Source organism: Prunus dulcis, chromosome 5 (assembly GCF_902201215.1).
Source record: "Prunus dulcis chromosome 5, ALMONDv2, whole genome shotgun sequence".
In the NCBI taxonomy this organism is placed as follows: domain Eukaryota; kingdom Viridiplantae; phylum Streptophyta; class Magnoliopsida; order Rosales; family Rosaceae; genus Prunus; species Prunus dulcis.
The window spans coordinates 12,858,573-12,876,675 of record NC_047654.1 but is presented as its reverse complement, the minus strand read 5'-3'; the positions used below and the strand labels follow the sequence as shown (position 1 = coordinate 12,876,675).

The 18,103-nt window shown below is 36.2% G+C and overlaps 2 protein-coding genes and 1 pseudogene across 2 annotated transcripts; 1 reads left to right on the top strand and 2 right to left on the bottom strand.

Moving 5' to 3' along the window:
• Positions 1-4,441: 4,441 nt before the first annotated feature.
• Positions 4,442-5,015, bottom strand: LOC117629066 (auxin-responsive protein SAUR71-like). Its single transcript, XM_034361586.1, has one exon. The coding sequence runs from the start codon at positions 4,967-4,969 to the stop codon at positions 4,442-4,444; it is 528 nt and encodes a 175-aa protein (XP_034217477.1). The 5' UTR covers positions 4,970-5,015.
• A 6,009-nt stretch (positions 5,016-11,024) lies between these two features.
• Positions 11,025-13,337, bottom strand: LOC117629065 (annotated as a pseudogene).
• A 2,630-nt stretch (positions 13,338-15,967) lies between these two features.
• LOC117629064 lies at positions 15,968-16,540 on the top strand. The gene has a single exon (XM_034361585.1). It carries the CDS (start codon positions 15,968-15,970, stop codon positions 16,538-16,540), a length of 573 nt encoding a protein of 190 aa, XP_034217476.1.
• Positions 16,541-18,103: the final 1,563 nt, after the last annotated feature.

Sequence of the window (18,103 nt, the reverse complement as noted above, 5' to 3'; positions counted from 1 at the left end):
ATGCAAATATTTTTGCAAGCATAAATTTTTTCATAACCCAATCCAGGAACATTCAACACCTTCTGCGCGTGTTTATGGTCTTTTGGCAAACAATTGTCCGTCGGAAGCATTCTCTTGAAAACCCCCAAAAAGTAATCAAAACACAGGTTTGACATACGATACTTTATTTTTCCGTGTATTAGCTCTACAATGGCCGTGAGAACGGAAAAGCTCTCGCACCCCGGGTATAACTCTTGGTTGGCATTTTTTAACAGTTTTTCATATTGTTCAAACTCCGCACTGTCTATTGGTGTAGGCACGTCATCTTCCCTTTCGTGATTGATGTTGGTCGATGCAAATGGAAAAGCATCCTGTATAATATCCATGACTTGATCATTAGGATCCACAATAGGTTCAACATTGTCCATTCTTGTGGCATTTGAAGACGAAGAATAGTCTAATTGTTCCCCATGAAGGTTTCAAATGCTATATGTCTCAATCATTCCATTCTTTACTAAATGAAATCCAATATTTTCAATTGTCTCCCACAACATGTTATTACACCTCCTACAAGGACAACGGATTCTAGTTGCACCCGGGTTGTGTCTACGTGCAAACTCAATAAAATCCTCGATTCCATCCAAGTATTCGTCTGCGCATCTATTCGGGTTCTGCATCCATCTTCTGCTCATAATTCATGAAACCACAATCACAACAACTTCATACGAAGTTATAATGTCACCTTATGCCTCCGGTAAGGGCCCAATCTCATTCGGGAATGCATAGTCTTGTCACGTAACCTACGGCTACATGAGATTAGATTTCGACATGGATGAATTTCAGCAGCATCTCGATACAGTTCTTGAGGTGGGCATATGTATAAATACCTACGTACCACCCGAAGAACGTACCGAGATGACACCGAAATCTCCACAATCGAAACCTAATCCTGTAGCCGTAGATTACGTGACAATACTATGCATTACTGTCCAAATAGTGAGACAATTCAAGAATTAATTGGACCGCAGTCATACTTTACGCATCCATATACGAAATCCAACTAATCTCGAAAGGGAAACTAAGTGTTACTAAACGTACAAATAAAAGTACGAAGTTAATTTCAATTAACTTCGTACATCACAACACATTGTGCTACGTCACGCACAATTTAACAACACAATATAAATATAACTTCACAAAAAAAATATACACATAACAAACTAACTTTAACATTTTTAATATATAAAACGAATAAAATACCTACTCAATCGTCCTCCACCAATCTCTAATTACAAATATCCCTAAAGAGAACAAAATTAATAGCGTTAGTACGAATTTACATTAATACTTTTAAACTAACGACAAAAAATACTTACCCAATGAACGTACTAAATTTCCAGCAGAGATAGCGGCAAAGAGGTTGAGAGAGAGGCAGAAACAAAATTTTTTTTGCATTCTGCCTCTGCAGTTGCAGAATTCTAATATGAAGAAGAAGGATTTTGCGCTACGAAAACTAATTCCGTTGCGCAAACTTCCATCGCGAAAAACCATTTTTCCGTCTCACAAAACGATTTTTTTCTTCGCGCAAAAACTTGTCGACAAAAAACTTTTGCGCCACGCATGACATTTTTGTGGCACAAACTTTCGTCGCGCAAATTCTAACTATCGTCGCACAAAAACAAAATTCCGTCGCCCAACCGTCGCGCAACATTTATATTTCGTCGCGCAAGAATGTTCCGACATCAAACTTTACACGACGAAAACTAATTCGGTCGCGCAAAAAAAAAAATCCCCCCTCAATTATTTTGGCGCCAAAAAAAAATATCCCTCAACGCGACGATAAACGATTTTCGTCGGGCTAAGCTGTCTTTTGCGACGAAACCTGTCGTCGCACAAGTTTTCGCAGCCAATTAACGGGATCCACTGTTTTGTGTTTACCTTTACGCGACGAGGTGTCCCATCGTCGCGCTAGGTTTTCTTACGCGACGATTCTTCTCGCCGCGCAAGTGTTTAGCGCCAACAAAAAACTCAGGTTTTTTTTCGTTCACTTTGCGCGACGAAGGTAAATTTCTGTCACGCTTTGAAAATTTGGTGGCGCAAGTTTTCAATTTTTTGCGTGACGAAACTTTTTTTCCGTCGCTGTATTGCATTTTGCGCGACGAACTTGTATTCGTCGCACAAAATCTTGTCGCGCAAATAGCAAAACGTAGTAGTGTAAACATAAACGAAGGATTACGTCATTTGTGAAAATTAAAAATAGGGTTGTCTTCTTCATTTGTGAACCAGAGCCTCCATAAGCGACACACCTCTACAGCTCCTCTGCAATACAGCGGGTGCCTTAATCGTGTAACTTGTCAAACAAATGGTGCCTTGATGCGATTTCAGGAGGCCTCAAATCGATGCACTTCATGAGGTGCGCCTTGATAACACCTTTTAAAATGATAGAGAGCGAATGGGCAAATCCAACACCTACATGGATTTTTCCAGCCACTATCCATTAGGGATACAAGAGAGGGCCACTTGATGTGTTAGTTATAACTTTGCAGCTCAGTGAATAAAAAAAAACGATAAAAGGATAAATATTATAGAGTTATATGAACACGTGTCCAAATGCAGAAAAAAATTAATTTCACAACACAAGAAAAACACAAGAAAAATACAATTTGATAAGAGCAGACAAGGGGGAGGAAAATTATATGTGGAGTTACTTTTTAAAATAGGGAAACAAACTAGCATGTGGACTATGGAGGCACGTAGATTGTGTTGACGTTTTTGCTATGACTTTGGCATGAAATACATTCACATTTAATCTATGACCATATAGACATGAATATTGTATGCCATTTCAAAATTGTTCTCATCAAATATATTTAAATAGATATCATGACAATTCTTTTTAATAACATATATTTTTGCAAACTTAACTGTTTATGACCGTTAATTTTATGGATATACAGTCTATTAACTGTTTATTCCTTGAAAATAGACCAATTAATTACAATAGTAGATATCATTTCAACTATATAATTCAATGATTTTCATGACAAATTATTTTAAATATGAATCTTTGAGAATTTAGGATGCTTTCCCTATTTCTAGTAATTTCACTCGGTAACAAATTGCTTAGTTTTATTTTTTTATTTTATTAGAAAGATTATTCATTCATAGAATCAAAGATGTACAAAGAACGACATGATATAGTGGCCTCGTTAAAACCTTCATAGGACAACCTCATGGGACAAACCCCATGAGAGGAAAGAGTACTACACATGTCATGGACTAACACGCGAGTCCAATTCAGGTCACTTTGGACCATTACAATAAAAGAACAAATCAAAAACAAAAACTAACACATAGACCTCCGACGAGAACTGCAACTATAGACTAACACAGTAGACCTACATGAGAGGACCGTAGAACATCCCAACTGTAAAAAGAAGTCTTCTATGAGCAAAATCATAGTTTTTTGACACCCACACAAACTGCAAGGTATATCATAGCAGAAACTAGGAGATAACATGATGGAGGAACACATAAACAACAGTAAAAAGACCCCTGAAAAACACTGCACTTCAACTCAGAACCAAACAAAGAAAACCTCTTATAACCAAGCATAGTTCTTTGGTCGGCACAGAGTAAAGAAGAGCATCACATCCCAATAACTACCACCAGCGTAGCTGCTGCCGCCGCTGTTGAAACAGAGACAAAACATCAGCCGCCAGGTATTATAACTTTCTCTAGGAGAAACACAATCCATCGTCACTATTGTTGCCGTCGTCGAGATAAAGACAACACCAGCCACCTAGAACATTGCAAAAACAATCAAATAAAACAAACAGACAAACAGACTTACATCCAAACAGATCTAGATTATCTGGGGAAGGGAATAGGGGGTAAGAGGAAAGGAAAAGACGGGAGAAAAAGAAGGGAGATGAGGAGAAGAAGGGGAAAATATGCTTAGTTGTTGTTTGAAATATACAGGATTTCAATGATCTTTCATTCAAATGTATCACTAATTTGAAGTGTTTCTCCCTAGTTTCAAAATAGATGTATGAGACATGTCTATGTAGTATTTTTGTGTGAAATGGTAAAAAATAAACGTAAAATTCTTTTTCGTTTATGACACAAAATTCCTTTACTCTTTTTTTTGTTTGTTGAGAGAATCATTTAGTCCAAACAAAACCAACATGTTAAAATCGAACTAGCAGCATAGGTTGCTCATCTAATTGAAATATTTCATAAAAATTAAAAGAGGGAAAACAACTAAACAAACACAGTTTTTTGTATATTTAGATAATTCAGTGAACCAGGAATTTTGATGTGTTTATCACCACAACACACTTAGCCGTGGTTCTTCAAATATTTTTCTGATCTATGTTTATATAGCATTTCTCTATAAAAGTGCTTGAATTACAACAAAATTAACCACCAACAGTGATAAATTGATGACCATATACATCTTTTAAAATTGATTTATCTTAAGCATTCTCGACGGACTAAGCAATCTATAAGCACCACCATAACCGTTGTTAATACTCGAGCTTAGATGACGAGCCGGGCTACGAAGTATCAAAGAACCATAATTAACAAACCCGCAATTTGGAGTGCCAACATCCTTCTCACTACACTCCATCTCAGCCAACACTTTGACAAACAAATCCACATCACAAGGAAGCAAAATCGGCCCTTCCCAATTGTACCCGTATTCATTCTCAGCATCCTCCAACAACATCTTAAACAACGGGTGATTCGCAAACTCCGTCTTCACCGCAAACCGTTGTCTTTGAGGCCCAACATAAACCGAAAAGCACCCATTTGGAGCTACTTGGCCTTTGCTCTTCTTTCTATTACCGAAGCTGCAATCCCATGACTTGCTCTTGGTCAGTGAGCTGAGCTTGAACCCTTTGTTGCTGCTCTCTCTTTGTAAGCTGCATCTCCTCCATGCTTTGGCAATCAAGTTCTTGCTCCACTTCCCTTTTATGACATCCATTTTTGAAAGTTTTGCAGGAAAATATGAAGCTTTCTGGGTTGAGAGGCAGAGGAGCAGAGCCGGGGACTTATATCTCTGGGTAGGGTTTGAGAGCGTGAGATGTGAGGAGATTATAAAGCACAAAGCCCCATGCCCATTTATATACTCCTAATAATATGGGAGATTGTCAACTCTCATGCGCCGATGGATTTGAAAAAAGATAATGAGTTTTCTTAAGGAAGTCATATGGAGACAATGGAAAGGGCAACTTCTTTTTTTGTCTTCAACAGCAACACTTGCTAGGTAGGCTTAGTGGAGAACAAGATAAGGGAAAGAAGAAAATAAAAATATAGCAATAATAAACTATCAACATATGTTTCAATGCAAAATGAGTAAATAAAAGACAACTGATGGGAGAAAAAAAATATATATATTTTGGGGTTTTTTTTAAGGAAAGATCAAGAAGAACATTTATAAGATAATGGAGGTTTTTGTCATGTAGTTTATATTTGGAGGATAAAATGCCATGTTGTGAGTGGTGGTAGGTTGAGTGAGCTTCCTGGAAGTCTTGTTTGTTCAATCCCAGTTTAACACTTGGCTAGATGCAAACCCCAGATATTAATTTCTCCATAACACATGGTTTTTGTGTGCAACAAGTTTTGCTAATTGTCTATGGTTAAAGTATAGGTTTTTTTTTATTATTTTAAACCGCAATATGTGTCAAGCAAGAGAAAAATTATATATGATGGGTTATGGGTAGCTGCCATCAAGATATTGGAATGGGTCGTCATACCCCTTGGTTGAGTCGTTGAGTTGATTAGTTCAAGTTTCATTTGGTTTCCTCACGGCTTGCCAAGTCACATGGTAATTTTCAGATGAGATGTATAATGACACATAAATCGAAAATTATTAAGTTTTTGTTACATAATCTATATATATAAAGCAAAAGATAGAGAATGGTGAAATATTCAAAATACCAGAAAATGTCATTAGTTAATTCAAACAATAAGAATTGAAATTATTAATTAAATGAGGATAATATGGTAAATTCATATTTTTTTATATTAAAAAAATTAAAATTAAAAATAAAATCATATAATATGTCATACTTTTATGGAACATAACTACCCATGTTATCTTTTCTTATTTCTAAAAATAAAATAAAAGATAAAAAATAAAACCAATTGGCACATGCGTGAAGGGGCTAGTAGTAATAATAATAATAATAATAATAATGTAATGTTATGATAGTCTCTCTACTCATGGTATCAAAATATTAGTTAAATTCAAGAGGTGGGCATATTAAAGGCAAGGAGGTGCAGCTGCACCTCCCTTCGCCAGAAAAACTATTGTAGGTGCTTCAAATTGCCCATTTGCTCAACTGGTGTATAGATTACCTTATTTCCATTTTCAATATTTAAGTAAATGTCTTTGTTCTTTTACTTTTATTTATTTTTATATTACTCCATTTACTTAAGTTTACAATGTAAATAAGAAAGTACCCCCCATTTAGATTCAAATAAAAATACTAGAAAATCAAATTCAAACAATAAGAATTGAAATTATTAATTAAATGAGGATAATATGGTAAATTCATATTTTTTTATATTAAAAAAATAAAAATAAAAATAAAATCATATAATATGTCATACTTTTATGGAACATAACTACCCATATTATCTTTTCTTATTTTTAAAAATAAAAAAAAAATAAAAAATAAAACCAATTGGCACATGCAAGGAGCTAGTAATAATAATGTAATGTTATGATAGTCTCTCTACTCATGGTATCAAAATATTATTTAAACTCAATGGTCATACACACCCCACTATATAATCACTCAATATAAGTTGTTTACGTATTTAATTACATCTTGATCACAAAAAAAGAAAAAGAAAAAAAAGAAAACGTATTTAATTACGTCATTTTTACGTAGCGACCTTAAGTTTACATTACATAATATGTCTGTTATTCAAAGTCTCTCTACGCACTCCTAAAGGGCATAAATAGCCTTTATTACGACACATACGTCTTGTCATTTTGATTTTTGACATTTCTTGATGGTGATGTGGGTAAATGTGAATGTGTCAGTCAGAATTGATACGTTAACTTGATAAACTAAACATACAGCCCTCTTTCTGCCCATTGGAAGGTTCATGCTGAATTTAATTTGAACATGTTTCGCCGAAACATTCGTGCTGTAACGTCATTTCTACGAGTAGACAGGGAATTTCAACGACATGATTCTCTTACTGTATCAGCAAGTTGCCCTAAGTAACTTCCTTCGGTATTCGTGTCTACCTCCTACTTGCCCTAGATAGCTTACACGAGTTGATAATTGAAAGTTTGCTTCCTTTGTCCATCTTTTCATTTGTTTCACTCATACTATTTCTTCTTGGAATCATTAATCAGGTTTGATATTTTTACCCTCCTGAAAGTGACTTGTCTTGACCAGTATCAATGTATGCATGGGGCGGTTGCTACGGAATTGGTCGGCCTTAGAGAAGTCCATGAATTGACGCAAATTTTTTGTGAATTTCAAAATTGCAAACTATTAAATGTGATGCTTTCTATTACAAGACTTAAAATGAGTTAGAAAACAAAATAAAGATTGTAAGTACGCAGAAAAAAACTTACAAGACTAAAAGATGAATAATAAACTGAAGAAAACTTAGAACTTGTAGAGGTGCTAAAGTTGAATGCTTTTGATTGAGAACATTGTATCTTGTTTGTGTTTGCGTGGCGGAGGCTTCAATTTATAGAGTTTTTGACCTAGGCCGTAAATAACATTTTATGATTTTTATTTTTATTTTTGTCAAAATTATGAAGGTTCGAATATGAGATCACTAATATGCAAATTAAGATCATTTTTCATTGAGCTAGATTCCGTTAACAGATAATATTTTATTATTAAATCATATCTCTAAGACAGCTATCTTAATTTTCAAGGGTCAAGTCGGTATCCAATTACTTAAAATTAACTGAGTACACCCTACAACCAAACTATTTATTGAATTACTAATTTATTCTAATATAAAATGATCAAAAATGATATATTGAATTGTGAAACAAATATAATTTTAATAAGTACACCCTGCTCAATCTATAAGGACAAATATTCTTTTGGAGTTATGACCACAAAGTTTTACAAACAATTAATGAATGGTTTCTTGCTCTGTAGAAGAAGTGTTGAGCACTTTTATTTTACCTAGAAAAAAGAAAAGGAACCCATAAAACTTTCAGAAGATGATAGAATGTAGAATATATTTGGAGGGCAATAAGTTCAATCCAAAAATAAGAAATAAATAAAGAATATCATAAGGATTTACAAGAATCAAGCTTTGAATTGAAGGAGCAAGCAAATCTACTCTCACACCAACTTAGAAAATTAAAGATTTTAAAGCAAATCCAAAATTTAAAAAGAGGGCATGAATTCATGTTAAAAGAGAAACCTGGTTTAGGATTGGTATTAGCGTGTTGTGTGATAGAGTGTATTAGGGTGTACTAGGGGTATTTTTGGTAGTTAAATATGGTGTTACTTAAATCATAAGGTGTACTCAGTTAATTTTAAGATTTATTTAACAACACTCTTCATTTATTGTCACGACTCACAAGATGATTGGAGGGGACCGCCTCTTAAGCTTGCAAGTTGCAACACCAGGTTCCAACAACCACTTAATTAAGCTAATAGTCCTTGACCGGGCCAACAAAACAAAACTTGTTTATGGGATTTCGGTTACTTTAATATTCATTAATTTTACCGGTAGGCATGTCCTTCTGGAAATACTCATACATATATTTAGAATAATGCAGGAACCTTGAAGCATGCATGCAGTCGTTGACATTGGGTTTCTGCAATCTTGAATATATTCGTCCATGGTTATTGTTTATCAATTGTAATATAATATATGTGATTTAGGTTAGTTAGTTAAGATAGTTTTTCCGTCCCTTCACATTTGAGTTCGATTTTCTTCTCTGCATAGTAGAGTAATTTAGAGAATCACCTTGTGGAAAAACAATAATCTATGAAATGAAAGGTCATGTACTTCTGCAAATGGCGAAGCTGAAAAATTAAGAGTAAGAATTATAAGAAATAACTGAATTACAATTTGGTTCACTTTAATTCGAAGGTTTCCTTAACTTGTGAAAGCACCTTCATGTTAGCTAGCTAGTAATAATTAATTTGTCAAACTGATAATCTGCAAACTAAAATACGTTTGATCGATACGGTCCAGATTAACAGCTGAACATAACATGCGATGCCATGTTTGATAAAACAATATTTTTCGTGAGTAATTGAATACCGTGTAGCTCATACCCCAAACTTTACGGACGATTTCCTTATAATTTGAATATGTAGGTGGTGGAATGGAGGCTTCAAATGAATATTAAAACATAATTTGATTCTTCATGACGTTTTCCAACATTTATCTTTTATTAGGAAGCTCCTCTAACTTCTTTTGTTCTTTTTTTTTTTTTTTTTTTTTTTTTTTTTTTTTTGCCTTTTTCAAATACTTTGTTGATTTGAGCTTTTTTTTTTTTAAATAGTAAATATCATGAGGTGTCCCCACACCCAAAAAGTGGGATTAATCCCCACTCAGAATTCAGTTACCTATGACCATGAAAAATACTTAAATGTGACCGTCACACACAACTATATATGTACCTATACAAATACAAGTAAGCCAATGTTCAAGTTAATCGAAAATGGAGCAATCAATTAGCAATTAGAGGTAACTCATTCACGTAGCCGTACATTGGAAACCATTGAATTTTGTTAAAAATTCTTTCTGATTCAAAAATGGATTTTTAGAGTTTTCAATTCAATCGCATATGACTCCAAATTATAATATTTAATTAGGAGATTCACTATTATACCTAATATAAGAGCCCGAATTATAAATAAAAACCATATATGAAATGGACTTTAGAAATACACCCAAAGCTCATTTACAACATAACGAAAAGGCTTTTAACTTTTTTTAAATTACAAAACTGCCATTGATTTCTTAAAACAAACCCAACCCCAAAACCTCATAATAAAAAAAATCTAAAACACTCAATAGAGCATCAAAGTAATTTAATAATCAAAATTAAATTCAATAGAGTCAGCTGTCATTTTTTAGTTTGTTTATAGAAATTAAATGGTGTAGAATTTATCTATATTATTAGTGCTAAAAATGGGTATATAACTAAATATCTATATTTAATTTAGTTATAGAAAGGGCAAAACGTTTCCTAAATGGAATTTCTTCTCCGTTAGAATGGAATGAACAAGAAGTTTGATTGCTAGCAATGCCGATAGAACGACTCTTGTTTTTTCATTTTTCAAAGTTTTGGGCCACTTTATGCTAATTAAAATTTAGAATTTTTAACGGACAAGTCAGTTGATTTATGACTTATTTGTTAATCCGGATTTCATTTGTCAATGGGAATCTTTATTTAAATTGAGAATTAAGTTGAGCCAAATTTTAAGTGGGCAATCTCCACGCAGAGGCCAATTATTTTCATCTCTAATCTTGTAGATGACTTGGGCCTCAAGTGACGAACATCACTTTCTTTGCATAGACTTTTATTGACTTTTCGACTTTCTTTAAATATTAAAATATATTTAACGAGTGTAGCCGGCGGCTATATCTTTAAATATTAAAGTAAATTGTATAAGTATCGACGAGCGGCTAATTAAAATAAATTTAAATAGTATAGCCGCGCGGCTATACGCTTTAAATATTAAAATATATTCCCAACGTATAGCCGCACGGCTATACTCATACAAGTATAACCACCCAGCTACACTCGTTATAAATCAAAGGTGTAAAATGCAATACATAGCAGTTGGTCTTAGTCCGTTATGGACAAAACTGTGTGAAGTTCCCTTTCCATTGATGTTGAACAAGGTTCATTTACAACATGCTCCAACTAGAAGCATCCCATTAAAACCACAAAATAAAAAGATTCATGTGGTGATATGGTGGTATACAACATGTCAATATTTCTGAAAGAAAGAAAAGGAAGATGCAATCAAAACTTTGATTACTAATCTAAGCAGCAAGCAGCAAGCAGCAAGAGGAAACTTCTAAGTCAGCCTCAGTGCCATTTCTTGAACAATAACTTGCTTCTGCACAGCACTTATTACATGGTTGGTCTCAGCATTCTCAAGAACATCAGTGATAATGGCAGCTGCATGACCAAGTGGCTTCTCAGCAGCCCATTGATAACTGACCCATTTGACAATATTTTTCATAATAAACAACAAACCAATTGATAACTGACACAATATAAAACCGAGTAATATTGGGGGTACAAAACTAATGTGGGCTGATTTGAGAAGTTTGTTGAGCCATAACTGAAGTCAATAACTATAGACATACTAAGAACCTGATAACCAGAAAAATCCAACCAAAATCTGGCACTCCAGCTAACTACTCTGAGTGTATCCCATTTATAAACTAGATGATCACTAGGTAATATGATTACTTACCGAGATAGTTCATAAATTTTGGCAATTGGAGCTGCTTCCCCTCTGTTGATTTACAATTGCTACCTTCCAACGATCAAGAATGATTACTGCAGCACGCTCTATGTGGTGCAAAATTGTGCAAAGGCCTCCTTGTCTCTCCACTGAGCCCAAACCACCTCCCCATTACAAAACTCTAGCCAGATCGTTCCCCGTTCCGGCAGGTAGAACAGAAACTGTAGGAGGAGACAAAGTTTTGCTTTTCTATGGCATTCAGAACCCAAGCAACAGTAACATCTCCCCCGCAAACAAGAATTCTGAAGTGCAGCACCTTTCTGAATAAATAAAGACCCACCCCCGGTCCTTGTGTTGAGCTCAGCTCAAAAACCTACACGAAACACAAGCACATGCAACAATTAAGCAACAATATATGATATATCAGAAATAATAATAGAGGAATAGGTTCACCAAACTCCATAGAAATCAACCGAGGAGAGAGCCCAGCACGTGATGTTGATAATCATCAGCAATTAGAATTTACTGTTAGGACTTCCTGATTCGCTAAGGAACTAAACTAGCAAATCTTAGTTTTTCAAACCCACGGAGATTTAAACCTTAAGCCTTAGTAATAACCTTACTTGGCTCATTTGAAAAGAAAAGAAGGGAAATCTTGTTTACACCACAGAAATTTAAACCTTAAACCTTACTTAAACACCTCACTTGGCTAAACAAATGTAGGCAAATATATTTTTCCAACTAATCAAGATGGTAGAGAAATCAAACCTGAACAGGATTGAGAAGAATATTCAATCGTCGCCTCAGTAAATTCCTAAAACCTGAGAAAAATATTCAATCTGGTGACAAATCAATCAACTCGTATTTTTGTTTCATCCTTAAAACCTGATACTCAACCTTCTTATTTATTGCTTGACGAGCTCATTTTGAAACTAGGCTTAGAATCCAATTTCCTATCTACATCACCATCTTGGTGCTGCAAATCCACATTCAAAGTAACATTACTGTTTTCCTCAATTTCAAGAGAACCATTAACAGCTTGATGAGTATCAGCTGTGCTTTCTGTGGACATATCCCCAGTACTACCACTATTTCCCGTGTCAACAGAGGTTTCATTTCCACGCCTGGACTTCTTGCTCTGACTCCTAATAGTTGCACGTACTGAAGATGCTATCTCATTGGCCCCCTGAGTAATGGAGCTCAAAAATTCACCAGCGGAAGTCTGGCTCAGTTCCTTTACATAAAGAGGGGATGGGGATAGAATCAACCTTCTGAATGGACCTAAATCACAAATATCACCTGTTTCATTGGACCTGCTACTGTGGCAATCCACATGTACCAATCTTTAACACCACAAGCAGCACCATACTGCGGATCCACCAAGAAAAGACCCACTACATGGCTCTTCACAATAGCTGCAGAAAGAAGTTTCAGGTTGATCTGTTACCTCATACCAACGGACAGCCCATTGGTGCATCACATGCTCATACCCCATCATGCATACACACTTGCAATCCTTGTGCGCAGAAGAGCAGCTTAGGTGAGCCGCTGCACCACAAATACTGCAACGGTGACTAAAACTGTCTAAAGCTGTCATAGGCCCAAGAGTTTGAGAAGGGCTCATGGACTTTAAGCATACACAGCAATTCAAGTTCTTTCCACGAGATACCGATTCTTAAACCCAAGTATGAGGAGCTATAGGAACTTTGTAACGTGCCTTTGGATTTTTCTTTGACCTGGCTATTGCCTTCATCCAACTTAGGTTGATATTTCTCCTCCTTTAGAATGCGGAGTGGGCTATAGTCAAAATTCCAACTAGAGCAGCGATAAGGCAAGAGACAATAAAAAGGCGATAAGTTGGATTCTTGTTGTTCCAATTGGAAAAAAAAAAATATCAATGTCACCATCATCATCCATCCTCAATGACTACTTGTTTGATCTACATAAGCATCAAACTGCCCAATCCCAGTATAATTAGGCTCAAACTCATATATCCTCCAATTCCAATATGGTTTCATCATTCAATAACATTATCAAAAGCCATAAACTCATTTGACAACCGAACTCATTATCCTAATTAATTCATCATGTACAAGTGCAACAGAGAGAGTCGAACAATGCTTTTGATAGGTGCTACTTACTGTAACCGCTTCAACAACCTATAAAAAACTGAAAAAGTTTCACAAGTAAAACAACATCATTCCTTCCAAATACAAAGCACTTGCTACCATGATTGGCTTCATATCAAAATTCAGAGGTAACAGCCAGATACAAAACACATGTAAACACGAAGGAAATACAAAGTCCACCACAGTTGTATCATAATTTAGTGATATTTTAATTTAATTGACAGTCCTGTCCTGTGGAAAAACAAAACACCTCCAGGCTCCATCTTTAGAGACCAAAGCAACACACAAAGCCCGCTTCATACTTCACTTTCTATTCCGATTTCTCGGAAACCAAACGGAATAGTCTAATATGCAGCAACGAATACATATCTATGAGTGTGTCTCGATTTTGAAATAATAATCAATAAATACATTGAACCGTGAAGATTTCAGAAAATGAAAATTGAAAGTTTTTGAAAAAAAAAAAAAAACAAGGGAACTTACAGTGACGTTCCGTGGAGATGGAGATGGATCGCGCCGATCAGAGAAAACCCTAGCCTTAGCTTGATCCACGCAGAGAGGGAAAGTTCAGAGTGTAGGAATCGAAGCAAAACCAAATCCTAAGATTGATTTTTGGGTTTCTTGAGCGCTAATTTGTATTCGAGAACATAGCCGCTATATAAATTTAAATCGTATAGCCGCGCGGCTATACTCTTTAAATATTAAAATAAATTTAAAAAGTATAGCCGCCAGTTATACTCTTTAAAATATATTTACATAATATAGTTGTGCAGTTATACTTCTTAAATATTTTAATATTTAAAGCGTATAGCCGCGTGACTATATTATTTAAATATATATATTTCCTTCTATGGAGGCTGAGCCTCGAGCACAACTGTAGCACCTTACATGACTCGTATGAGCTCCGAGGTGTGACTCACCAACTTAAAAAAACCGTTCATGCTTCAATTCACCCATCTACACACAAGACTTGAGTTGTATTTCCCCAACTTACCTGTAGTTTGATCAACTATGTATAGCAGAATTAAGCATGCATGGTATTCTATTCTAGTCTGCCATCAAAACTGAGGCGAGCATGTAATTTCATACCCAATTGCAAGCCTTGTACTATATAATTTCCTCAATCCAAACATCCTTATAAATCAAAGCTGTAAAATGCAAAAACAATGCGTAACAGTTGGTCTTAGTCCGCTATGGACAAAACAGTGTGAAGTGCCCTTCTGATGTAGAACAGTTGGCAGATTTTATCGCGGTTGAGCTAGAAAAAGGGCGCGGTGGGAATTTGCAGTTTTGTCGTCCAAGCTCCGATTAGGGCGCAAAATACCATTTCGGAAAGGGAACGATGCCACGAGTGCACTCAAACCGCGGTGGGAATTTGCAGTCTTGATGAATCCACGAGCGCTTTGCCGTGACATATGCTGGATTTTGGCGTTCTGAGGTCATTTGGACTTCCAAAATTGCAGTTAAAGTTTGGTAGTTAATTTTCCAATAAATTCTGTTTTGACAGTTTAGGAGTTATGTTATCAAGACTCCAAATTAATTCTGTTTTTTTCAGTTTTATGTCCGTTTAGGAGTTACGTTATTAAGACTCCAGGTTAATTTTGTTGTTTCAGTTTTATGTAATAATTCCCTTGGTAGTTGAAGGGTTGAGGGTTGTTGAGAATTGTGTATTTAGACAGGTTTGTCTAAACTTTTCTGGTAACTCAGTTTTTAATAATATTAATCTAAGAGAGCTTCTCTTAATTTTCTGGTGGAATCCAGTTTGCTTTGTTACATCAAGGTTTCGCTTGAAACCTTATTGCTTGTGCTGCGTCACCTTCCGTTGAACAATGTTCATTTACAACCATGCTCCAACTAGAAGCATCCTATTAAAACCACAAAAAAGAAAGATTCATGTGGTGATATGGTTGTATATAAATCAGGGAATCTCCTACATCAAAGGAGATCACGTCATCAACAACCCAAATCATTCCACAATCATCTGCTCTTCCGTACGAAAGTTAACCATGACATGTGCTAGCTGTCTTTCCTATTCCATTTGATCAAGATTGATTTAGTCATCCAATTCTGATTGTATTTACCTTATTAGGATTGTATTCAACTCTATATAATCATAAGTCTTGTACTTGTAAAGTAGCTATGAAATATACCATTATTCTTAACCTCTTTATGGTATCACAGCCCTAAGGCTCTAATGAGTATCTTCTGATCCTTTTTTTTTTTTTCTCTCCAGCTTTCCATAGTCATGGCTGTTGAATCTTTTGAAATTTTCACCCCACTCGCCACTGACACCAGCTATGCCATCCGTACCTTCTTAATCACCATCAATGTTGCCGCATAACTTTCAATCAAACTACACCCATAAATTACCCCTCTTGGCGTGCCCAGGTTAGCGCACTGCTTCTTAGCTATAACCTTATGGGCTATGTGGGTGGTTCTGGTCCATCCCCACCAACCACTCAAACCGCGTCCCATTCCTTCTGGATTCATCAAGACCAACTTTTCCTCCATGCTATTCTTGCATCAGTTTCACCACAAGTCATCTCTCTTATTGCCTCTGCTAAGACTTCCAAAGAGGCTTGGGACAAGTTGCTCCATCTAATTGCTAGCAAAGCAGGTGCTCGTGTTCTTGGTCTCAAGGAACGCCTTACTCTAATGCGTCATGAGAATAAGCTCGTCTCTCAGTACTTGCAAGATGTTAAGGTTATCTCCGACGAACTTGCCATCATAGACATCCCTCTTTTCGATGATGATCTTCCCTTTTATAGTCTTAATGGTGTTGGTTCTGAATTTAAGGAGATTGTTGCTATCGTTAGTTCCCATGACTCCTCTACTTTATTTGAAAATCTTCATGATATGTTGGTTGAACATGAAACTGCCCTCACACGTGCCGACATCGTTGTTGTGGCACCTGTCATCACTGCCAATGTCACTCAAAGCTCCCAACGAACCAACACCCATCGTGGTTTTTTCTCCAACAACTCCAATTAAGATCGTGTCCTTTTCGCTTTTGTAATAATTATCATGGTTTCTTTGAATCCACCTCACCTTTCATCACTGACAACGACCGTCATTAAAACAACACCACCGACATTGGTTACCATGGCTATTGTCAGTGGCGTGGTACACAAGGTCATAGGGCCAAACATTGTCCCAGCTTCAATCCTGCTCACAAACTCAGTCAATGCTTAACTCTACCTCCCATGACAGCTCCACTGCCTCTCCTACCTGGTTGCTTGATTCCTGTGTCTCTCGCCATGTTACCTCAAATGTCACTAATCTCTCCGGTGTCTCCACATATGATGGCCATAATGAAATAATTATTGGTAATGGTTCAGGTTTGGGTATTACTCATGTCGGTTCATCCTCTCTCCCTGCTCATTCCTTAAAATCATTTACCCTATCTAATGTTCTTTGTGTTTTTTTTCAATAAAACACAACATTATTTCTACTTTCAAATTTAACATACAAAATAACATATCTATTGAACTTTTTCCTTATTTCTTTCATGTCAAGGATCTAAGCACAAGGTGGTGCTTCTTCGAGGCCTGAATAAGAATGATGTGTACGAGTGGTCAACCCAATCTCTCTGTCAACCTCAGGCCATGGTGGGTATGCTGGTATCTCCAAATTTGTGGCATCGTCATGTTGTTGAAATCGATCTCACTCTTCTTCATCAAGCCTCCTCACCTATTTCTTATTGGTCTTATGCTTTTCAAACTGCGGTCTATCTCATAAATTACATGCCTACTCCCATTCTTAACAATGTCTCCCCACATACAAAACTTTTTCATCAACAACCAAATTACTCACATCTTCGTACATTTGGCTGCCTGTGTTTTCCATGGCCACGACCTTACAACTCCAACAAGTTACTTCCTCATTCCTGCCCGTATCTTTTTCTTGGTTACTCATCTAATCAAAGTGCCTACAAAAGTTTTGATCTCTTCTCCATCAAACTCTTTATTTCTCGTCATGTTCAATTTGATGAGTCATCTTTCTCCCTTACTACTGCCCCTAATTCTGCCCCTCTGTCTATTTTCTTATTTTCCCCATTGGTTTGCTCTTGCTCTTCCTGTTGGTCACATTTCTTTCCAAGCCGCCACCATGCCACCACCATTGGCTGTCACTTTTTCCTTATTTTTTTCATGTCAAGGATCTAAGTACCGGGGCGGTACTTCTTCAAGGCCCGAATAAAGACAATGTCTACAAGTGGTCTACCCAATCTCTCCGTCAACCTCAGGCCATAGTGGGTGTGGTGGTTTCCCCAAATTTGTGGCACTAGCGTCTTGGTCACCCAAATCTTAAAACTCTTCAACAAATTCTTCGTTTCTCCTCCATTTATTGTCTTCCAAATTGTCCGAGTCTTTTTGTCCTTTATGTCAATGTAATAAAAGCCATAAGCTTCCTTTTGGTACTTCTTCCCTTATAAGCCATGGTCCACTAGAACTTCTTTATATGATGTTTGGGGCCCTACCCCGTATTCTTCTATTGATGCACAAGTGTGAATTTTGATTTTGTTGCAGAGGTTATTGAAGTATAACTAAGTGGGCA